Source organism: Gymnoscopelus microlampas (assembly GCF_963454915.1).
Source record: "Gymnoscopelus microlampas genome assembly, chromosome: 19".
NCBI lineage: Eukaryota > Metazoa > Chordata > Actinopteri > Myctophiformes > Myctophidae > Gymnoscopelus > Gymnoscopelus microlampas.
The window spans coordinates 13116113-13140835 of record NC_139956.1 but is presented as its reverse complement, the minus strand read 5'-3'; the positions used below and the strand labels follow the sequence as shown (position 1 = coordinate 13140835).

Below are 24723 nucleotides of genomic sequence, written 5' to 3'. Positions count from 1 at the left end.
TGTGGGCAGTATCAAATTAAAATGTCAGTCAAATGATAGATAGAATGTGGGCAGCCACACATTTCAATTTGCAATGCCTTGCCTGCTGTCAGACCCATTTCAGTCAGTACCAGTGACACGGGGAAGAAAAGCTTAATTGCGGGTCCATTGCATGTCTTTATGTAACAGGATCGGGCAGATGGTGTTCGGATAACAAGGGTCTTACATCACATTCCTCTGCTCTCAGTTCTTCATACGGACGTTGAGCGGTGTGTTATAGCCTAATTATCACCACATTGCCGCAGAATTACTTTGGCGTGTAAATATGTAACTCAATAAAAATCCCCGTTAATAATTTCTCACTTCACACCTAAAAAAACTACTCGGGCTCTAAAACTTCAGTAATGAGCATCATGTGGATGATTCATATTTGTAAGCCAAGTGCACTTAACCACTTAAACCCCAGCATCCATATAATGGGGAAAGCTGCGTTGTGAGCTTGTCGATCGGCTATTTTCAGCGAAAGCTTTCCCCACAGTAACACAAAACAGAACAGACACTAGCATTGAGCCCTGAGGGACTCCGCTCTAGCATAATGGGCCGGGGTTTAAGTGGTTAAACTCCTGCCATCATCACAGCAAAACGAGGGGCTGCCACTGTGGGGTATGTGTGTGTGCCTGTGTGTGTGCATGCTGCGTGCGTGCGTGCGTGCGTGCGTGTGTGTGTGTGTGTGTGTGTGTGTGTGTGTCTGTGTGTGTGTGTGTGGCAGTGTTGTACAGTAGCCTGGCTACAGGGACTGCAGCAGTACTGTGGAGTTGTACCAGAGGCGGGGTTAGTGAAAACATCACTAATCCAGTATTTCAGGTGGCAGACAGTAGTAAGTAAGTCAACCATTGCTCAGCACTACCGCCGCGACGCGCATCAACAAACTGCAACAGAAATATATTGCACACGCTTCAAGAAACGGAATGTACTCACAGCCAAGAAGACAGAAGTGACTGCAGGGGACGGCTGTTTGTTGTTTTATTCTTCTTTAAAAAAAGGGGAAAAAAGAGTTTTAGTATTTGTAAACAGGCGGGGTAGTGATATTTAGGTTGTTTTGCAGACACTATACAACCTGCACTGTTTGTTTTTCTTGCGTGTTTTACTTTACAGCCCTCAGGCAGGGCAGACTGACACACACCAGAAGACTCGCCCCAAAACACGCTCGCCCCCATTTATTTTTCGCGGACTGACCGCTCGCCCCCCAGAGGTTATTGTATTCTTGTATTTGTTTTACTGAGGGTACGTACGACGGTTAGTTACGTTTGGGGCTTAGGCATAGTTTTACTGCGGTTAAGTTTAGGAATACGGTTAAGTTTTTAGGCATAGTTTACTGAGGTTACGTTTAGGAATACCAGGAGGCGACCGTTGCGAGGTCGGCGGATTTGTCCCGGGGGCGGCTGTGTTTTTGGACGAGCGTTTTGGTATTAGACAGGACAGAGGGGTTGGAACTGAAGCACCACGCGTTGTGTTCCGCTGCTGCTGCTGCTCTCACCGAAACTCCTCCAGTCCGTTCAAACTAAACCCACCACCAAACACAGAACTTTGGCTCTTTTTTTACGTTGGAGGATATGTTTCTTTTTGGAACAATACGTCATTCGAGGTGAGTGTCGCTTGCTTGTCCACTTCAATGGACCCAGTGCCTGTGTTTCTTCTTCAAAGTTTGAATGCGCTGTTATTGTTGTTGCTGTTATTATGCGCAAAGGCGGAAATCGACTTCACCTGAAACTCAGGTAACTCGTAAAGCAGGTACTGGTGTAGGCCTGTTGTTGTTGCTGGTAGCATCTGATAGCTTAGCACTCTGGAAAGTTGACAAATATACTGTTGAAAGCTTGGGGAAAAGGTCAACTTATTACTTTAGTCTGCATTGTGTTCAGTGTTCCGCGATTGTTTCCTCATTAAAGCTGGAATGAATGGTCTCCCCACCGGCCAGTTTGACAGCTCTCTCTCTCTCTCTCTCTGATCCTTGCAAGGTGTAACTTTTTAACTACTGAGTCCTTAATGTTTCCTGACGTGTTGTTGTAAACAATCCCTTGAACTTGAGAGGCTGTTATTTATTCGTCTGCAATTCCAATCCTTATTGAATACGGTTTCTTTGTTTTAAAAACAAACAACAGTAACTAACAACAATTACCACACTGCATTGTTGTCCTGTAGTGACTTTGATAGGTGAAAAAAAGTTTCTGTAATTTTTTTTGTCACTTCAGTACAAGGCAGCAAGTCCTGTATCTTTGATAGTCCACAATCCACTGCTTGGCAACTCAACATCACTTATTGTTATAGGCTCAAGGGCACCAGCACATCCTCTCAAATGAGACTACTTGTTTTACTCATTACTACCTCCTACACTTTAAAGCATAGGTCCATGATAGAAAATTCTATGAAGGGGTGGGTTGTTTAAACATATTTTTTATAACGTTCTTTAAAACATCCAGGAGTCAGGACTTTAAAGAACTCCTCTTTCTTGAACACATTTCAGTCTATGCAAACTATGGAATACTTTTCTCTTTTCTTTCTTATCTGTAATTCATTATAGTCATAAGATCCTGACCTTGCACAGTATGCACACGTCACAAGCATTTGGATGATGGAACAGTGAGATAATCTGATGTTAAATACAATGCCATTGTCAACCTGGCAAGGTAGGCTAAGTGATATATTTTTTTTTTGTTTAAAGGTTGTAGCTCTATATTCTGATGGTAATGATTGCTATAGAGTGTTTGTTCAGTAATGGGAGTCTCCCCGCCCCTCCAGCTCTTTAATAAACAGAAAATACATTTTCAGGTGGGTTGCCAATTTCAGCCAACCAGGAGAGAGTAGCCATTAATCAATTTTCAAATGTTCCAGTTCCAATTTTGTCAGCTCATTTCCTTGTGTCATTACTTACAATTTCACTTGTTTGTCCTGTATCCTGTATGAATTCTCTCCTGATTGGATAAAATTGGTATCCCGACCTGAACATGTATTTTCTGTTCACTGAAGAGCTGGAGAGACGGGACCTACTGTGTTACTGAACAAACACTCTTATTACTTACTATCAGAATATAGAGCTATTTAACACTTATTTTTAACACAAATATATCACTTTTACGGCTACTGTCGGACATTTCCATTTTGCCCTGAAGCATGTTGAAGGAAGCACGTTGAAGAACCAGTTTTTACGTAAATAAGCCATGTTTTCTGGCATGGAAGATTTCATCACAGGTTCAATTGTACAGACCCATTTATAATACCTGTCTATTGGGCCAATGTGCTAAGCTTTAACGAGATATTAATAACAGCTTTTGTCTGTTTTGTCAGATTAAGCCAGGTACCGCAACCCCTGTTTACACAAAGCCAGAGCTTTACATATTTAAAAGCACCTGACCCAGTGCTTTGCTGCATTTAGCTTCAGTTGCAAAAACTAATGGGGAAATAAAGCTATTGGCCAGCATCAGCACCAATCTTCTTGACATTATTGGCAACGTGTAAAGAAAACAGGAGACTTTTAGGAAGTATTCCGGAAAGTGGTAAAGTCATATTTCAATCGAATCCTTTTCAGAATATAGTTCCAGGAACATTTGCTTTTGTTCCCTGCTTTCCTCTCTTGGACAGAGCAGGGAACACTGGGTGACTCAGCGCAGCAGTATGGGTGAACTGTTCAGTTTCACAAGGCTGGAAGTGGTGACCGTGTGCTGGAACGCAGCAAGCCTTTTTCAGCAGGAAGCACACACAGGAAACGGGCCGCAGCATTGTTACCCCGAGGCCTGAACCGTGTCCGTAGTCTTTAGGGAATACTGCAATTTTTACAGATCTTTTAGGATTTCAGTGCATAGGATTTCAGTGCTCAGGAGGATTAGGAGTTGAATTGCTCATAATGATTCAAAGTAGTGGGTGCTTGTGCTCAGACAAACTTTTTGTCTCTAGGCCAGATGCCAATTCTTATCAGTCAGAATCCACACTGACAGTAATCGGAGGAATCAAGCATTAGGAAATCATAGACAATCTGATATCTATGTGAGCAGTAAGCAGCAAATGTTTAATATGGGAGTTTATAGTTGTATGTTTTGGCCGCAAACATGTAGTTCACCATGTGATAGTTCTGCACAAATCATAATGGAATCCAGGGTGATTATTATGTTGCTGTGAGCTATATAGGAGTATCAAGCAATCAGTGAATTCATTCATAAATCCAGCATGCAAGTTGGGACTCTGAGTAGTTGGCAGTTAAGCTTGGAAACATTTTTTTGTGCATTCCCTGGCCAAACTCTGGAAGTAGGAAAAACATACTGGAGCTGCTGTCTGATGTGTCATCATACGCGTTCCAGGGACAGACATTAAAAATATCCATGGGCAATAGAACGGTGAACTACAATTCAAGTGAGTGTATTCGGCAAGGGAGGTAGTTAAACTTCTGCAACTATTATTTTATTGTAATAACAGCCGTTATTATCTGTTACCTGGTATTTATCCTAACTATCTGGTGAGGAAATTGAACTTTTCCCCCTTCCCAGAGCAAGTGGCATTTTGAAAGTTAATTACCAACTTGAGTCAATGGGTTGTGAAATGTTTTAAAGAATAGTTTGAACGACAATGTTTCTTTCTCTGTTACTCTAGCAACATCATTTCTTATTTATAACCTTATCTCATTCTTCAGTGATGCTGTCAGCCAAAGACATGTTAATTTAATATAAAAAACGAACCTGTGGAGGCTGAATTCAGTGTAGGAGTTTGTCATAAAAATAGTTAAATTGTGACAACTAATTTGGCCAAGGTGTGGAACATTTGGAATTACATTCAGCTTCTTATTGTCTCCGCCAGGCCGAAGGTGTGGCAGAGACTATGTTTTGCACCCTGGGTGTGTGTGTGTGTGTGTGTGTCTATGTGTGTCTTTGCCCTGCATTTTTCACATCTGCCTATTTATAGCGCCAACAGGAGGCCGACTTATGTAAAACACATTTTTTATATTACTCCTTCATTTCTTTTCCAAACATCATGCAAATCGGTACACATTATAGTCAAGACAGATCTGTCCGATTTTTCATATTCCATCCTGATTGGAGAATTCCGAACATTGCTGGCCCACAATAACCTACCTGACCTGGCGAAGACCTGTGCTCCAAGGAGCACTTTTTCTAGTTATTTGTTGTAGTTGTAGTGTTAAATAATACCAGTATTTTCTAGAATATTTTTAATTAGTCATTGTAATGGTTAAAAAGACTTTAAGGAAAAAAGGTTGTGGATCCTACCCGGTAACCCATTTCTACAAGCTCCAAATTCAGGAATTTGAGGTCACGCAATATCTCATTGGGTAATGAGATTCTCATTACCCAATGACCTCCCAGAATCTTACCCTGACATTTACCACGTGAAAACCCATTCTTAAACTTAACCATCTTTAACTTAACACCTAAACACCCCCCATTTCAACCTAATGCATAATCACAACCATTTTAATCATATACCTAAACTTAATCATCTCTAAACTTTTAGCTGAACATGGGTTGGCCCAGCTCTGGCTGTCATGCAATGTATCATGTGTATGATACTGCCGGTTCAGGAGCTACTATGGAAAACAAAGAGTGTTCTATAGTGTCCGTAGGGACGTTTTGCAGCTGAATGTTATCCAAAGTAAGGAAAGCCATCCATCAATGTTGAGACAGAGTTTAGGGGTAACATAGGAAGGGACACACTATTTTGTCACACAGGTGTGTAAATGTGCCATGCCAGCGAGATGATGTATTGAACTGCATTAAGAAAAAGCATATTGCGCCATGGTCAAACTCTAGAGAATTTCAGAAGTAAAGTTCTCAAGTTGTATCGGACTGTTCAGAGTAAGGTAGAGCTGGGGCTCACATAGTGAGCTTGTAGATGTGCTATTTTCGGCAAAGAGATTTGGTGTAGACTGTACAGGGAAAAAAGGAGGTGGCCAAGTATAGACCCCTGGGGGACCCCGGTCAGTTGGTACGGTATTTAAATTGTTAAGATTGACACACACTGGAACAATTGTGTGAGTTTGATGTTTATAGATTAGGAAATGTTGGGGGACCTCTAAACAAATAATCGTAATAGACTGCACAATTTACAAGTTAGGCATTGAGACATGACATGACATATGTCATGACATAACTGTTTGTTTGCAGAGTGACTTACAATAAGCAAGGCAATCACATACTGTACATAGCATGCAGAGAGACCTAGCATCAGCATGCAAAGAATATAGAAGTGTCCTCCCCCTGTAGCAATATGACGTAATCACGCTGTCAGAAGGTGACATCACATATGGATGGTACAGTCAGTCAGCCCAACAAATATCAATTGATCCAACAATGCTTTACAACAATACTCTATTCTCACTATGCAACTGTGTTTATTTATCTTGCAGACACTAAATTAGTGTGGTTCACTTCACCATGAATCAATGCAGCACAGGCTCTTAGCATTACCACCATATAACGGAGATCAATTAAATCATTCTTAATGAGGCTATCCATCAACGGATCACTAATAGATAAATTACAGCACCAGACTCTCGGTACCATCGCACAGAAACGTACATGCTGTATAGTATCTAGCAGACTGCCCTGACTGTTAAAGCTGCTGATGCACAACAGAGACTCTTTGGCTGATTACCCCAAGGTGCTGGCCATAGCATTTTTACTGCGACAAGAAAGAAAAAAACAAGTCAATCCTGGCATTCACTGCTCACAACCTGGGGAGTCTTTGTTTACAAAGGAAAACCCCGGGGCTTCCTGTGTGTGAAATGTCACTTCCAAGTCCTGAAAAGTAAAATGGCTTCTTCTCTGAGCCCCCCTGTTTGGCTGCTACTCAAATCTGTATTTTATATTTGGCGGATATCCAGTGTGTAGTGAGAGGGGTGTTTCGCTTTGTTCTTTTATATACATACCTCACAGTGACAAATGTCCAAAACAAAGTGGAATTCTAATGGGAGTTCTGATGATAATAAGTAGCAAAAAGATTAAGATGGCTCTTGGAAATGTAGTAGGGCTGCTACTATTGATTATCTCCTTTTATATGTCAAGAAATTGATCAACCAGTTGCACAACGGTGTCAGGCAAAATTAGTGAAGACGGATATACAAGCTCACAACACATCAACTTGAATGAGCTTGTAGATCTGCTATTTGCACAGTTTTTAATTTTAAGACCTTTTTAAAAAAACATTACCTATGAGATACCCAAAATAGGGATTGATTATACATTTATTATTTTATTAAATTATTGATTATTTTTTTCTAATCGATTTAAATCAATTTGGTGGTTAACCTTTCCCTATTGAGAAGTGATCCAAGAGCAATGTTAAATGACCCCTATTCTGGGGAGAATATTCGCTGAAAATAGCAGATATACAAGCTCACATGTTGTCGGTGTGTATACGTATGACAAATAGGGAAAATAGCTGATCTATAAGATGGTGTTTTTGAAAATGTTTGATTTTTTTTGCAAATGTTTGGAATGTTTTTGAAAATTGTTGAAACAATGTCACCTAGTTAATGACATGGCCAACATTGGCATGCCAGGTTCAAAGTGTTTAAGGACCTGACTGTCCTGTTTTTAAGTGCTTTGCAAGAGAAGTTAGTGTATTAAGAAAAGAAACATCTCTGAAATGTATGGAAGCCATGCTGCCTGAAGAAAATGATCTCACTCATAGTACTGAATACTTGAAACGGAAGGGTGTGGACTGACCGCTTGGGTTACACTAGGTCATGACATAACTGTTTGTTTGCATAAGACATGTGACCAAAGTGTATACAGTAGTCATTTACTCCACCTATATAACTGAAATGAGGAAGCAGATTTTTAACCTCAATCACTGTTGTTATACACTCATCTAAATCAAATTAACTATATTTTAGATTTAGATATTTGAATAGCAAATTAGCAATACCACACAGTCACTGAAAAACATGTTGTTTTCTGAGTCTTAGGCTTGATTTATACTTTGTTGCACGCCGGTGTCGCCTGCGGAAAGTAGCAGATCCACAAACTCACAAGGCGTCGCGATGTGATTCTTAGAGACACCCTGTGAGCTAAGCTTGTAGATCTGCTATATTTGGTGCGTGACACAGGCACACGACGAAGTACAAATCAGGCCTTAGTCACCTGGGCAGACAACGTGTATCGCTCTTTCAGTCCTACAGTATCAACTTTCCATCTCTACACCTGATCTCACTAAGCAACATGGTCTCACGTTAACCTCCTGTGCATTGGCGTTTAGTCAGTCCAACGCTGAATAATACTACTTGCAGGTCACATGCTGCGTTTCTATGTCTAGTATGTGTTTGTTTAGGTGCTACTGTATAATTCACAAAATACATTCTGTAGGCTACTAAGAGCCACAGGATACATACTGTACTTACCCAGCATACGGTACAATGCTTATTTTCTCTCTAAGCCAAATTAAAATGTAAAAAAGTCCTAAATAAGTGCATGACAATCTGGAGGACGTAGTTGGGGATGCAGCTGTTTGAATGAGTATTATGACAAAAGACTGGGTGGAGAGATTCTCATTCTGTTTTTTTTTTGTTACCCCAAACCATTGCACTGCAGTGCACAGCTAGCCAAGCCAAGTCTACCCTTTCCCATATTGAGAGGAATGACCATGCCCTTTCTCCTGTTATCCTGACTTTTAATAGTACATACAACCATCTGTTTACCTCTTCAGTTAAATGGAGATGGCCTTTAACCTTAGCCACTTAAACCCTATGTACTTGGTTGACCAGGGTCCCCTAGGGGTCTGTACTTATCCCCCCAATTCTTTCCCACTCTACACCAAATCTCTTTGGTAAAAATAGCAGATCTACAAGGCTTGTACAGTAGATGAGTTTGTAGAAATGTTCGCAAATATGACGTTCAGCAGCTAATTTAGCTTGAGCTATACTAGTGTATAATACAATACAAATTCTACAGGAAGGACAGAGTCAGAGTTACTTGTTGGCTATTTGTCAGTGCAAAACTTGTATTGGCTATACTAAATAGATATAGGATAGAATAGCCAGTTAGGTATAACAGATGTAGGCTTAGATCTGGATCAGCATCATTTCGACTGTCTTGTATGCTTGACTGTTTGTTTATTTGTTTTTTACTTGTTTTTTGTTTTTGTTTTGTTTATAAGTGTGTCAACACTGGGGCGGAAAGCCAAAATATATTTTCTTAATCTTTTGAGATATTTGAGACACATAAAGAAGGGGTGGACCTGATAAGTTTTCACAAAACTTCTTCCTAGTTCCTACTCCTTTTTTGAACATGGAATATAATTTAAGGATGATGTATGTTAAAATAATTTTGGTGCTGTTTCTGTTATCTAACTTTACCCTTTTTCCTCCTTTGTCTTTTCTCATTTATATTTGAATATGTTTGAAATAAAAATAAAATTAAAAAAAGGGCTATCATTATGCATTATGCAGGGGGCTGGTAGTTCATTTGGTTGAACATTCATGTGGAAGAAATTGAGTTTGATTATATTAGAGTTGTACGTGTCATCTGTGATTGCAGGGAAGTGCAATTGTCTAGTTGTGTCATTCTGAGGTGTGATGTTGAAGCTGAATACAGCCATGTACTGTGATGTGGATAACTTTCATATTTGACCTGAGGCGAGTGAAATGGCAGTATGATGTTTGGGCCTCATGTAACACCATGGTATTATGAACATAACTTAATATCTGATAACTTCCAAATTTGACCCGAGGCGAGGGAAATGGCAGTATGATGTTTGGGCCTAATGTAACACCATGGTATTATGAACACAACTTAATATCTGATCAATTACAGGTCATTTATTAGAGTTAACTAAAACTAAACTCAAACACATTTTAGTTAACTGATATAGTAAATAAAAGCTACATTTCAAGCTAACACAAACTGGATTGTGCTCTTAAAAAAAGTTAATATACAGAAAATATCTTTAGTTTTAGTCTTTGTCAATTTGATCAAATTTGTCAACAAACTTGTGCATGAGGAGGCAATGTGGTTTATTGAGACTGGGATATTTATTTACAAATACATTCATGCCTGTATGATGTCATTCTTCAAGGTGGCAGATAAAGGAGTGTACTCAGTTTACCTATTGCCCCTCCAGCACTGAAGATAATCCCAAAGACTTTAGCAACATCGGTCTTTAGTTGGTCTTAAGTAAGTGATTGCTGTGTAATGCTGTTGCTATAGAATGGAGTTGAGTTGCAAAGTATAGAGACTGGGCCTTCTAGCAAGTTGTTGTGTAGTAGGATAGGAAATCGGGGAAAGATGTAACAGGAATGCTAAACTTTTGGTTGCAACATTAACCTGCTATACCTTAAGTTACATGGGGTTGCAATGTCAGGATCAGGTGAAAATTCCTGAAATACCAGGGAGGGAGAAGTTGTCCAACTGGTTCTGGCTAAAATGTTGTAGGATCCCGGAGCGTTCTCTGTGAGAGGTAAACAAGTCTCATTGTTTCGTTTTTACAAACTGGGGTTTTCTGAATGGCAGAGGATTAAATTTAGTAAATTAGTCAGCATGGTTATTTGTCAGGTGTCTGGTGTTAAAAATAGGATATCCAACAAAGGGAAACAGCTGCTCATTATCTCATTTTAGCTTTGGATGATTTCCTCTAACCATTTATCATTTAATGTGGTACTTAAGTCTACTAGCACGAGATGAACCCCTGCTATAATCTACTGAGCCTCATTATAATTAAGAACTTTCAGGTTTCAACTTTCACATTCCTGACCTGAACGAAGAGTTGCTTACCTCATGCCCCCCTTGTGGCATGTGCAGACCTACAGTATTAACCTTGAAGCAGGTTGGACTGCATACTCATGCTTCGAACCAGCCAAGCCACAGGGTACAGATGACACTTTTCAGAGAGCCTCTGGAAGCATACTGCACCCAAACAACTCTATTTTCATTGCTGTGTGCCCTGCATATTCAATGCACTATTTTTGTTTGTTGTTCTCTTGTGTTGACATGACAAGGTTAAGCCTATGTTTGTGACTGTGGAACACTGTCACAGACTTAACTTTATGTGTACTTGAGTTGATATTCATTCTTTCATATTTGACACTACAATTTGTGGGAAGCTTGTGAAAAATAATTTCTCCCACTCCTCTTTATACCTTGTGTAAACTTGTTATGTGACAATAAACTTTAAATTGAAGGGGCCATATGATGCAGTCTGGACAAAAATAAAATAAGAAATTCAATCGATAAACTTGAAACATTTTCTGTTTCCAGCCCAAATACCAAGTAACTTGAGGAAGTAAATTAATTAAAAATGCCAACCGCTAGTATTGATGGCTCAGTGGATGCATAAATAATTTAAGAAAAGTCCTGGTTGTTTATTTATCTAGTCCAAAAACAGTCAAAGTTGCCAAAGTAGAGTAGACCTGAGTAAATATTTTATCCCATAAAGACCTCCCCCATAATACCCCATAAAAGTAAAATTCCTATATCAATATTGAGAGAAGGAAAAAAAAGGCAGTGATGATGGCAGTTATTTGAGGCAGTTAGTGTTTGTTCTTTCATGTGTGCCTAAAATGAAAATCTGAAATATGACTAGTGCTGGAACCGAAATAAAACGGCAAGAATGTTTTTGTACCATATTGTAGACTATAGGTTTCCATTATGTGAAATCAAATGGTCAAGTTTCGTTAAGGTATCTTTATCTTATAATTAATGAACATTTATTTGAAATGAATAGATTACCAGTGTTATTGCACTTGTTTATGCAAAGTCAACTTTATATTCTGTCCAGTATTACTCTTTTCTTTCTTTCAAGCTATACTGTCTTGGAAATCATCCAATAAATCTAGGTTAAAAATGTAAACAAGTCAGATGTTGATATTGTGTCACGTCTAGTGCAAAGGGTACTCATAAAAGTTAATGTATAATGTTTTGTTGACATGTCTTGAAAGATTGCAGGTTGACACATGATCTTTAGTTAGATATGTAAAGGCTGCTTTTACTGTTTTGTGGAACTACAATATTTACATGTCGCCTCTCAGTACTGCTACTGAACAATTGATTGCTAATTCATTAATCAATTATTACGTGTAAAATAGCAGATAATAGGCTCAGTCATCACTGTTATAATGATATTGATTTTTCTCTTTTCTTCTATGCAGTCCACTTGAATTTGAAATCCAATGGTAAGAGCTGCATGGTTGGACGTTCCCTATGGATGAACCTCGGCGGGCAACAATTGATTCTGATTGATTGCCCTCAATAACGCCAGAGCCATGTGGTAATCCACCAGCGGACAGCCGGGGTGTCACAGTCCCTCCAACGTTGCTGTGAGGTGACGTGCAGAACCAGGAAGACAAGATGACGGCAATAAGCTTCTTGCTCTCTACAGTATGGTCAAAAAACTACTCTGAAGAACAATCTGACAAGCAATAAGGTTTTCCTTAACCTTGAATTTAGTTTGTAACTTTCCCCCTTTCAATATATTAATTTGAGACATTTCCAAGTATCAAACGAGGTCCAAGCACCACCCTTTGAAGCTGCAGAAATGGGGGATTAGAGGCTAATGCGTGTAGCGGGACAATTGAAGCAGCTAGCGCGCATAGCTAGCTAACGGAGCTTCAGACTGTTGGGAATTCCTCCACCAGGGGCCGAGGATTCCCGCCAACCATCACCGGCGAGCCCCGTAGACCGTCTCCTCCACCCGTCCCAAAGGCAGACCCCTCTATCCAATGGCATGGGTCAAGTTCTTCAAGAAGCCGGGGGGGAATCTTGCCAAATCCTACCAGCCGGGGAGCATGCTGTCTCTAGCCCCCACCAAGGGTCTGCTGAACGAGCCGGGCCAAAACAGCTGCTTCCTCAACAGTGCTGTGCAGGTGGGTCCAACACATTGCAAACCATTGTTCCTCTAAGTTTAATGAGCCATTATAGGATAAGCTTCGCAAACTCAGCTGAGAATGCTTTTAGAAAGATTCCTCTCCAGAGGATGGTCATATACTGTACTGTCGGTGGAAACCTTGTATGTCCAAAACTGTTACTTTTCAGAAAAAAGAAAAATAACCTGTGCTCCATAGAATCCGATGTAGTTATTATCAGTCACAAGCTCTTGTTAATACTTTTCACTGATTCAGTATTTTTCGGTTTTTCATGTTCAGTAAGCACTTTCACTTTGAAAAACAGTAGCAAAAATAACAGATCTAAAAGCTCACAACACGTCACATTGTGACACATTGTGAGCTTGTAGATGGGCTAATGTGGCTACTTTTGTGTAGCAGTAGGGCATTCATTTATGAAGAAGAAAAAAAAAACACATTCAATGTGTTTGGAGTTGCTGTTCATGTAAAATATTTTGAGGTTAAAAATTCTTTTATAATTTTAGAGATATTACCCATGTCTCCTACACACGTTTTCAGGACCACAGTTCCATTTACCTTGTAAAGCAATTCAACGATTCTTATTGAAACATTCATCCTAATTAGTTTGACATTTACTGGACAGGAACAGATTGATTAGTCTTCTAAAGTAAGTCAATGATTACTCCATTGTAGGCTACAACCTCATGTCATCATTACACAAGTTTAATAATGGAGAGATTTTAGCATTTTTTTCTAGACATCTCAACACCATTTGTCTCTGTTACAAAATTGATCAACACAGAGCTGTACCATTCATCCTACTCTGTGTAATGGGTACCATGGATGTGTTCTGTTCCCTTTAGCTAGTGCCTTTTTATTATGGTATATAATGATTTCCAATAATACATTAGCACTGGATTTCCATTTAACAAAAACACGAACGTACTGTAATAACCTGTCCTCATGACATTGTGACCACACACTTATTTGTTTGCCATACCATCAAAATGTAATACAACAGTGAAAACAATTATATCTCTGGGGAAAACAAAACAACACTCTCGGCAGATTAGTATTATCATTTGTTTTTCAAGTTTCTATATCGCCACAGTCCCGCAGAGTAATGAATTCTTCAGAAGCAAAGCCGTTATCTTAAATATGCATGTACAATCCTTCTTGCTCAATGATTTGTCATCATGCGGAGGACATCAATTCTACATTAGAACCCCAAAGCTGAGTCACTCTCTAGATGTGTCATGACTTCCCAGAACTTCACGAAGGTTGTTTTTGTCTGGTGGGATGTTCGTTGGTAGACGAGTGTCTACTGTGGTCAGCCCACAGTGAGGTCATTCTAAGACTCTCTGAGTCACAGGGTTGGACAGCCGATGAGCTTCTTGAAGAATATCCTTACCTTGGGCTTTGTTTCTGCTCGGAAGTAGCCCCCAACTCCCCCACCATCTCCCTGCGTGTCCTCCGAGACTTTATTCTAATACGATGTCACCCAATAAGACATTGATCAAAGCATCATCATTTCCCTGTCGTAATGAAATAGGGAATACTTTGATGACAATGTTCAGTGTTACTTTTATTTTTGTAAATGTTTTATTTATTGGTTTTCCTCCAACGGTGCAGAATGTTTTTGATGTTTGTGAATCGTTTCTGTATATATTTTTAGAATTTAATTAATTCATTTGTATAGCTCTTTTCCAAACAAGGTTACCAAGTGCTTTACAGAACAAGAAAGAACGGCATGATAATCATAAGAATTAAAACGGCACACAAAATCAATGGGTAAAATAATTAAAACGAAGATAACAGAGAAGAAAAGGAAACAACTGTAAGATGAGCATACAATAATGCCATTTCTCTTCCCTTATCTAGGTTCTGTGGCAGCTGGATATCTTCAGGCGAAGCCTGAGGCAGCTACCTGGACACTTCTGTCTGGGAGACAACTGCATCTTCTGTGCATTGAAGGTAACATAATCAGCTTTTCAAGGGTTTTATTGTCACATGCTTAAGTTACAATACCTATAATGTATATAAATAAAACAAATTTTACCGTCACATAAGTAGCTGCAGTAAAATTAGCAAGGCACTATAATACTGAACACAGGATGAACAGATTAATTAAAATGTAAGAATAATGGTTTTATTTGGTAATCAGAACACTGGGCACCCTGTATTTCTGGGCACCATTAACAAGAAACTTCTATTAGATTTTTATGTTTACATTTTATAAATGAGGGGCCAAATACATGTAATATTTTTTAAATTACATTTAAAGCTCAATACTTCTACAATTGCTACACATTGCTGCAAAACCTGTGATATCCAGTCATAAACATGTATGTATGTGTAAATTTAGGTCTGATTATGATCCGTCTATGTTCAAATCATATATAATTTACATTATATCCAACCCTTTTCCAAAGCATACATTTATAGGCCTATTTTTTTTTTGGGGGGGGGGGGAAACTGCGGTGGTGCCCAGAAATACTTTGTGCCCACTGGACCTGTATCTGTTTCATTTGCTAGTGTGACTGTGTCAGGTGACACAGGTGACTGTGAATAATGTCAATATCTTCTGCAATCTAGTGCAAATAAAACATTTTGTTCTTCCTCTCCAGGGAATCTTTTCCCAATTCCAGCACAGTCGCGAGCGCGCGCTGCCCTCAGACAACCTGCGCAACGCCTTGGCGGAGACCTTTAAGGACGAGCAGCGCTTCCAGCTTGGTTACATGGATGATGCCGCAGAGTGCTTTGTAAGTTCCCGCGGCAACCAGGCCGTCCCAGCAGGGGTGGGCATAGGGGGTTGAGGGACACTGGAATGTGTGTGTGTGTGAGGGGTGTTTGCCAAACACTGTGTAGGGTGATGCACTGTAACAAATTGTTTGGCGAGGTCACTGAAAGAGCCTCTGTCCCTGCCTTCCCCTCCCGTCAACCTCTGCCACACTGGCTCTAAATATCTTCATGGCAGGTTACATAAGCGCCAGAGCTCTGTCTGGAGTCCTCAGCTTTTTGAGACACTATTTCTGCCAAGTAATGTTTGTTTATGGATCTAATGGGTCCTCACACATTTGGACTGTTTTCTTGTGTTCAATTTGATACTGTTCCAAAATTGAGTTGTTTTTTTGTCAGCTGAATTGTAAGGCTTTAGTATTAGGTCAGTTTTTTCCACTACAGTTCTGTTTTGGCCGCAATGGCTGCAACATAAAACACATACTGTAGCCTACATTGCTTCACAATGCATTTCACGAGTTAATCGAGTGTTGGCCCCGTTAATAGCTTGGATTAAGGTTCCTCCTGTAGCGTAGTTGCTATGATGCTAGGCAGCATAGATGTGTAATCATTCTGTTCTGTGTGGCTCAGCAGTTTTGCAATGATGGGTGTGTTCAGTTAAGATGTCTCATTACGTAGCATATTGGATAAACAGCTGACAAAATGAAGACGGCAGTTGTTTTTGGAGGAGAGGCTAGCCCAACCAGAGCACACCCCAATATTCTGCATGGGGGACATAAACTAAAACATTACAATTCACGCTGGCACGCACACACAAACACACACAACTCAAGTTCCCACAGCTATAACACAGGCGTGTTATGTGGATAAGAAATTAGTAGAAAATAAGCAGTGAATATCAAATCTCTTGTTCTGTGAAGTTATGAGCCAGGCAAAACAACTTTTTGTTTGGCTTACGCTCTGAATACAAAGGCACCCTTTGAAGTGACTTATTTTTTATTTTATCTTAAATCTCAAACGTGGATACACCGTAAATTATACATTTTAAGGTCCTATCTCTCTGTGTATTTGTGCACAGGCCAAAATCTCTGCAGTTTGGTGGGTAATCTTTACTTAATCCAACATAGATCCAAGACTTGAGTGTAGAGTACTGACAATGTAATGCATTGGCAGCAGTGTCACACTGTCTGTTGGCTTACTGAGATAAATTAATCGGTTATGAATCATGCATATAACATTTCCAGTTCTACAAGCAACATAAATATATTATGAACTCGTAATGATGAATGAAGAGAGTGCTCAAATTGAGTAACACTCTTGAAAGTTCTTCTTCAGCTGGAAAGTTAGTTCCAGCTTTCCTAAAATGTGGGATAGAAATATCCTGTTCTTTTTTTATTTGTTTTATTAAGATATATATATATTTTTTTATGCCTTCATTGATAGGATAGTAGTCTGTCTGACAGGAAATGGGGAGAGAGATGGGGAGTGATCGGGACTCAAACCTGCGATGCGCTGTTAGGCTACTTTGGTGCCTGACATAGCCAGAAATATCCAGTTTTGTTGTGATTTTTGCCAGACAATAGGAAATATAGAGGGTAAAAAGCCCTCTTAATTTAGTTTAGTAGCTTTATTCAGACAGACAGACAGACAGACGGACAGATCATTATTTAAATGAAAAACAAAGTATAAATATCAAAATGTAATCCTATGCCTTATCCTTCACAGGAAAACATTCTGGAGAGGATTCACCTCCACATTGTGCCTGAGGAGACCGATGCCTGCACCTCAAAGTCTTGCATCACACACCAAAAGTTTGCAATGTCAGTGTATGAGCAGGTAAATGAACCACCTCCCATGTCGGGTGGAAAACTTGTATCTCTTTTTACTTTTCAGGACATGGAGAAAATAACCTGTGTTCCAATGGATCCAATGTAGTTATTATTAATTCACACTTTGTAGTTATTATCAACCCATTAAGACCTGAAGCCGATTCTACAAATGTCTTCTACATCCCAACAGTTTTCTGTAAAACGTATGTTTCTATATTAGTGGTGCTCAAACTTTTTCATGTCAAAATGATATGTATTTGGCCACCGACCCCCATCATGTTTTGTTCCAGGGACCCCCAGAAGCAAAGAATAGAGTTAAAAATGTTCGCTTTAAACAATATATATTCAAAGATTTGCACACATTTTCACGATTTTTCAAAAGTAGCAGATCTACAAGCTCGTAGCGTGGCACTCGGTGCCGTGCTATGAGCTTGTATATCTGTATATATTTTTGAATAGCCAAAGTGTAAAATAATGCTTTTTAGCTCAAATCAAAAAGTGACACAGATGTGTTCCAGGTCTAATTGGATTAATTCACACTTTTCATTCATTGGTTAAATATTCATAAAACCCACAGACACACTTAACCACTTTCATTTTCAAAATTCTTCAGAAATTGTGAAAATAGCCGATCTTGAAATCTTGAAATATGGAGATAAAAGGTTTCTGCCCGACAGGTTTTCTGCGATATTCAGCAGGGCAATTGAACTTGATGAACTCATTTTCTGTGCTACCATACCAATGTGAGGAAGAGATGTTGACAGCTAATTTACCACCCACTGAATTATTGCTTTGTATTACTGCACCAGTCTGTGGAAAGGGTTTATTTGTATTGCACATTTCAACAACAAGGCAATAAAAAATGCTTTACACAGCATTGTAGTACATCTTGTCTAGTATATTTGCTCCCACATTGCTTTAACCACTTAAACCCTATACTTCAATGACTGCAGTCCTTCAGAGGTCTATACTAGGTTCCCTACTTTTTACCTTTAACACCAAATCTCTTAGCTGAAAATATCCGTTCTACAAGCTCACGACGCGTCATAATTTGATGCGCTCTGAGCTTGTAAATCTACTATTCTCACCAAATAATTGCCCCAGAATAGGGAAACTAGGCTTCAAGTGGTAAAATGATTTAGTCAATGCACAAGAGTCCAACTTGCACCTTCTTACAATTCAAGGACACATTGACCCCAAAGAAGCAAAGCTATGTGCAGAGTGCAGACTGAGCATTGTTTCGCACAGAAAGGCACATGCATCACCGTCTGAGACACTAGTGGTCTAATCTGTCATGTTTGGACATTGGGTTACCCCACTGGAGGAGGGCGGGAGCCCCCGGTCAGATTCCTTTTAGAGCAACAAGATGAATCATAGATAAAGTACACATACATTCCAGTTTGCACACACCCTGCTCTGTCACTTTGATTCCCATCCCTAAATCCCATAGCAATGCTTGTTATCACCATATCGAGTCTTTAACCCATTAAGACCTGGAACGCATCTGTGTCATTTTTTGATTTGAGCAAAAAAGCATTATTTTACCCTTTGGCTATTCAAAAATATCAGATATGCAAGCTCATAGCGCGGCACCGAGTGCCGTGCTACGAGCTTGTAGATCTGCTATTTTTGAAAAATCGTAAGAAAATGTGTGCAAATCTTTGAATATACATTGTTTAAAGCGAACATTTTTAACTTTGCTTCTGGGGGTCCCTGGAACAAAATATTTAGAGATGGGGGTCCGTGGGCAAATACATATACATTTTGGCGTCCTTGACATAAACATTTTTGAAAACCACTGACATAGTAACATACGTTTTTTTTTCAAAAAACTGTTAGGATTTAGAAGACATTTTGTAGAATCGGAACCTCAGGGTTAAACCACCCACTGTAATTGGTGACGCACCTTAGATCTGAATCTGCTTTTTCCCCACTCCATGCCGCTCATTCCCATGACTATTGGATTGTCACGGAACACACACACACATGAGCAGAATACACACACACACACACACACACTAGATTATGTGAGCTGCACTCTGTCGATACAGGATTGATGACTTGAGAAATTAAATTGGACACATGATATATCAAGCTCTGAGAAGTGTTGAGCTAAAGAACTAACAGCATAGAGCCTATTGTTGGTGGTGTCACGATCAAATTCAAGCTCTGACTCACTCTTCTTCTGTCACCAAGGATACTGTTGCTAGTGCTACATCATCCTACACTACAACTACTTAATGTTTTATTGCAGGTTATTATTTTGACATTCTTATAGTTAGGATGTTGCCGTGCATTGCATGTCATCAACTTTCGCGGGTGATAGAAACCACACCAGTGGTGGAAAAAGTACTCAAATGTTTTAGTAAAAGTATCAATACCGCAATGTAGAAATACTCTGTTACAAGTAAAAGTCCAGAATTAAAAATGTACTTGAGTAAAAGTACAAAAGTATTGGCATCAAAATGTACTTAAAGTACTAAAATGTTTGAAAATAGCAGATCTACAAGCTCACAACGCAAGCTCACAACGCAACGCATCGCGACGCGTTGTGAGCTTGTAGATCGGCTATTTTCAAATAGCCTAGGTATAAAATAGGGCTAAAGTGGTTAATGTATGTTTTATAATGTAATATTTATATTTAAGTTATATCTGCAACAGTAACTAGTAACTAAAGTTTTCAAATAATTGTAGTGGAGTAAAAGTACAACATTTGCCTCTGAGCTGTAGTGGAGTAGAAGTAAAAGTAGAGACAATTGGAAACACTCCAGTAAAGTAAAAGTACCTCAAAATTGTACTTAAGTACAGTACTTAAGTAAATGTACTTAGTTACTTTACACCACTGAACCACACCCAAAATGGGTTATTTCCTTTTGACCTTGATGATATCCCTTTTTCCACAAATGACCCGCTGACTTGAAAATGAAGTGATGAGCATCACTAACACCCCAGTGTCCGCTGTGCTTTTTTCTACCCTTGCCTGTCTTGCAGTCTGTGTGCCGTAGCTGCGGGGCATCCTCTGACCCTCTACCGTTCACCGAGCTGGTGCATTATGTCTCCACTACTGCCCTCTGGTAAGCCACAGATCTTTTTTTTGTGTCCGCAGCCTGCATTAACCACTTAAAAGGAGTAGTTCACCCAAAAAATGACTTATTTTCTATCAATTGCACACCCCATGAAGCCTTGAATTCATGGATTATTTTTTTGTTTTTGTGGCATTCCTAAGCTAATAACTTGATTCCCGTCTCCTACCCGGCTAATGTATCCGGTAGGAGACACAAATTAGATTCTTTGTGTCTCCTCCCGGAAATGCACCCGGTCATCAAATGTTTGGCTTAAGAATGCGACAAAAACAAAAATAAATCCATGAATTCAAGGCTTCATGGGGTGTGCAATTGATAGAAAATAAGTCATTTTTTGGGTGAACTCCTCCTTTACAACTGTACTAGGACCATTTTCTTTCATCTACACCAAATATCTTCGCCAAAAATAGCCAATCTAGATCTGCTATTTTTGGTGAATGTCCCCCCCCCCACGAATACTGTAGGCATGCTGGGGTTCAAGGGGTTAAACTATTATCTTCCCCATTATGATCTGGCCAGTAATAATAACTTTTCTCTTAAACCAGCTATTCTGCCCTGCCAAGCCAAAGTGCAGTAACTACATCTTTGGACACACCGACTTATTTGTGTATCCCAAAGGTGAAATTAGCCTTCGTGATTTTGGGGGATAAACAATTACCTCAAGAACAGATGTACAATTAGTGTAATATCACTTATATGCCGATATCTCATTTGGCTGACCAGTTGAATCACTTTTAAACCCATTTTTCAGTGATTCTTTTTTTCGTAGTTACTGCACTTTGGCTTGGCAGGGCTGACATGCTTTCTTGCTGACATTTTCGCACCTCACATACTCCAAACCGCCCAGAGCCTGTCTGCAGACTGTTTATTTCTCCTCTCTCCTGGTCTTTCTTTCTCACATCATCTTTCTTTCTGACAATCTGCAACTCCGTCTCTTCCCCCACAGCCACCAGATGAATCACAGGAGAGATGAGTCATTTGGGGAGGTGTTACAAGCGGCGAGCACCATCGGAGACATGCGTAACTGCCCAGTAAGTACCGGAACGCTTACTGTACAGTACATGAAGTGTGCGCAGGATGAGGAATCTGCTTAAGGAACCGTTGCGACAGTCACACTCCCTACCACAGCTATAGAGTACCAAAGTCGTGATGTCAAAACCACGACCCCTGGGTCATAAAGACACTTAAAATGACATTGTGCATCTCGAAAATGTTGAATATCGTAGATTTTTTCCCCTAAAAAGTTAAACTTTCATATACACGAATCCACGGAGCGCTGCCCTGTAGGTGGCGCCGCCATTGCTGCGGTGTCAGACGCGATCAGCTGCTGCTGCGCGGCGTCAGTCAGCTGCAGTCACTGACTGCCCACGTTACTCTTTTACCTGCTTTTTACTAACACTAACTTTACAAAGATGTACAGAAAATCGGGATGAACCTGTGTAGTTTATGGCTGCTCCAACAGCCAAGCAGGTAAAGAGTAACGCCAACAGACGGACAGAGTCGCATCAGCAGCTGACTGAGGTTGACACCGCAGCAATGGCGGCGCCACCTACAGGGCAGGGCATTCGTGTATACGTATTCTAGATTCATGACACAAAGTACAATATTTCAAGCCTTTTGTTTTAATCTAGATAATTACAGCATGCAGTTTATGAAAAAATAATAATAATCAGTATCTCAAAATATCTCAAAAGTGTAACTGTAATGAAGTAATTCCTTAAATTAAGAAATCATAATAGGATATATAGCTTTGAAAATGAAATTATGTTTTCTTGGATTAATATATGTCATATTCCTTACATATTCCATGTACTTTACCACTGTATTTAAATTGTTTGAGATGCACCTGTGTTCCATAAAAAGATGGACTGATGGACTGAAAAAATAAATAAAACTATGTATATATCGAGATCCACATGGGAACGGCGTGGCTCCAGTGTGGATCTCAGACTTCATGTGGCATGTCAAGTCTGTCATCTATGAAGTCAGTCTCGTAGTCTATGACATATCTCCAAATTTGGGCAAGGTTTCAGCCTGATCAGAGCCCCCATTGACTTCCATCAAGTATGAGGTACTTCTTTCACCTACTAGCCGTGCCCGTGTGCATACAAAGTTGGGACTGATCGGCCCCCCGCACACGCACACACTCACACTCACACTCACACACACACACACACACACACACACACACACACACCTCCCTCTCTCCCTCCAGGGAACAGGGTGCTTTTGTACCTCGTTATTAACTTAATACGTTTTAACAGCACGGTGTATTTCTTGATTCAAGTGTCTGCCGCTTTCTATCTGTCAGAGCCCTTAGAGTGTAGTTGCTAATTGGTAATCCTTGCTGTTGGCTAATGGTCTCTTTCTCTGCGTCTCTCCTGTGTTTCCAGAGTAATTGTGGCCAGAGGATCAGAATTCGTCGGGTACTTATGAACTCCCCAGAGATTGTCACCATAGGCTTCGTCTGGGACACAGAGCAGTCAGACCTCACCGAGGACGTCATCCGCTCATTGGGCTCTCATCTAAATCTCTCTGGGGTAGGTCTGTTCATTGCTGGTGTGCTGTTTTTGTTTGTTTATGCACATATTTAATATGTACCAATACTTGAATAACAGTTACTTCATATAGACCGGTCATTTCATGACTCAGAAAATGGTCTTCAGTAAAAAAAAAAAAAAGAAAACATTCTGAGATTTGTGAGATTAATTAAAAGCCTTATTCAAAGTCTGCTACCCTGTACACATAGTCTAATTCATTGGTTCTCAAAGTGGGGTCCGGGGACCCCCAGGGGTACTTGAGGGGGTTCCAGGGGGTACCCAGCAAAATGTGTTAATATAGCATCACAATAATTATGACCTTTTATACTTTGGCTATTCAAAAATAGCAGATATACAAGCTCATAGCGCGGCACCGAGTGCCGCGCTATGAGCTTGTAGATCTGCTATTTTTGGAAATATCTTGAACATTTTTGCAAATCTTTGAATATATATTTTTTAAAGCGAACATTTGTAACTCAGATCTTTGCTTCTGGGGGTCCCCGGAACAAAATATTTTTAGATGGGGGTCCGCGGCCCAAATACATATCATTTTGGGGGTCCTTGACATGAAAAAGTTTGAGAACCACTGGTCTAATTAAAGATGTAAGGTGCATAAGCGTTGTACCAAAACAAAATGTGCATAAACCTTGACCCTTGAAGGGCGTGGGCCTCAAACCTCTTTCCCTGATGGGTCACAGTACAAAGGGAAACATCACAACACTTCATTGTAGGCCAATCCATAAAGACGGGTTCATGGCTGCTGTATTTCTTGACCCCCTCATGGCGGGGTCAGTTTATTTTGGTGCGACGGCACATATGTGGGGAATAAAGTAGGGATTTATTTCTCTGTAAGTCGGGGTCATTGCGTAAGCAGCAGCCAGCGCCCAGTGCCCACTTGGCTCGCGCAGCTGATGAAAAAGCCCCTGCTGGCATGGGTCAACGTGTCCAAAACCCCACCCCTTTAGCTGTGTGTATGTGTGTGTGTGTGCCGTGTAGTTTTAGTAGTACATGTTTGTGTTATGTTTGTGGGCGTGCTTGAGGAGGCTCTGTTATTCGTTGTCTTGTTTATTTTCACATTAACTTGATCAAATACACACGTGTGTCTCAAAGCCCTTATGCAAACAGAGTAGAGTTGATACTGTTACAGCTGCCGCCTCCTTTCGATGCTGCATTATGTCCAGGTTAAAACATGAATAAGCCTGGTTAAAACGCACATGAATAACAGTGGAACTGAGGTTCAATTTGCAGAAATAACATCTGTTTACAAATACATAGATTTAGGCCTATAGACATGCAGGGAAAAATGATGATCTAAAGATTTAATATTGCTCAGTTCTAGTGGGTACAAAATGCTTCACTCTGTGTAGGATGAGCTTCACGGAAAAGAACAGAAGGGAACAACAAAACAAATCAATCAGTGCAGTTCACATCAGGGCAAATGTTCATAAGCGTGAGATTGTTGCATAACTTTTCCATTGAAGTATAGAGACCCTTTATTTGACAGCTCCCCTCCTCGCGCCTCTCCAGAGTTTCGAAGGCATTCCATCACAAGGATTAGTCTACCACCAACCCACTGGAGCGCCACAAAGACCTTGATTCATGGGGCCATTTCATGTGACTCTCTCTCTGGTGTTTAAAGGAAGCCTCCCCCTGCTTTGAAATCCTTTGTCTCAGACGAGGAAAAAGAAAGAAGGCGAGAGAACCGGCTGTTCTTGTTT

At 40.1% G+C, this 24723-nt stretch overlaps 1 protein-coding gene across 1 annotated transcript in view; it reads left to right on the top strand.

Annotated features, from left to right (window-relative positions):
• Positions 1-853: 853 nt before the first annotated feature.
• Positions 854-24723, top strand: part of usp53a (ubiquitin specific peptidase 53a) — a 52870-nt gene continuing 29000 nt past the window's right edge. Inside the window, exons 1-8 of the mRNA XM_084042504.1 lie at positions 854-1624; positions 12122-12835; positions 14696-14788; positions 15442-15576; positions 17279-17389; positions 20374-20456; positions 21412-21496; positions 22859-23005. Of these exons, the coding sequence (XP_083898630.1) occupies positions 12692-12835; positions 14696-14788; positions 15442-15576; positions 17279-17389; positions 20374-20456; positions 21412-21496; positions 22859-23005 (798 nt within the window). The 5' untranslated portion in view covers positions 854-1624; positions 12122-12691. The remainder of the gene's footprint in view (positions 1625-12121; positions 12836-14695; positions 14789-15441; positions 15577-17278; positions 17390-20373; positions 20457-21411; positions 21497-22858; positions 23006-24723) is intronic.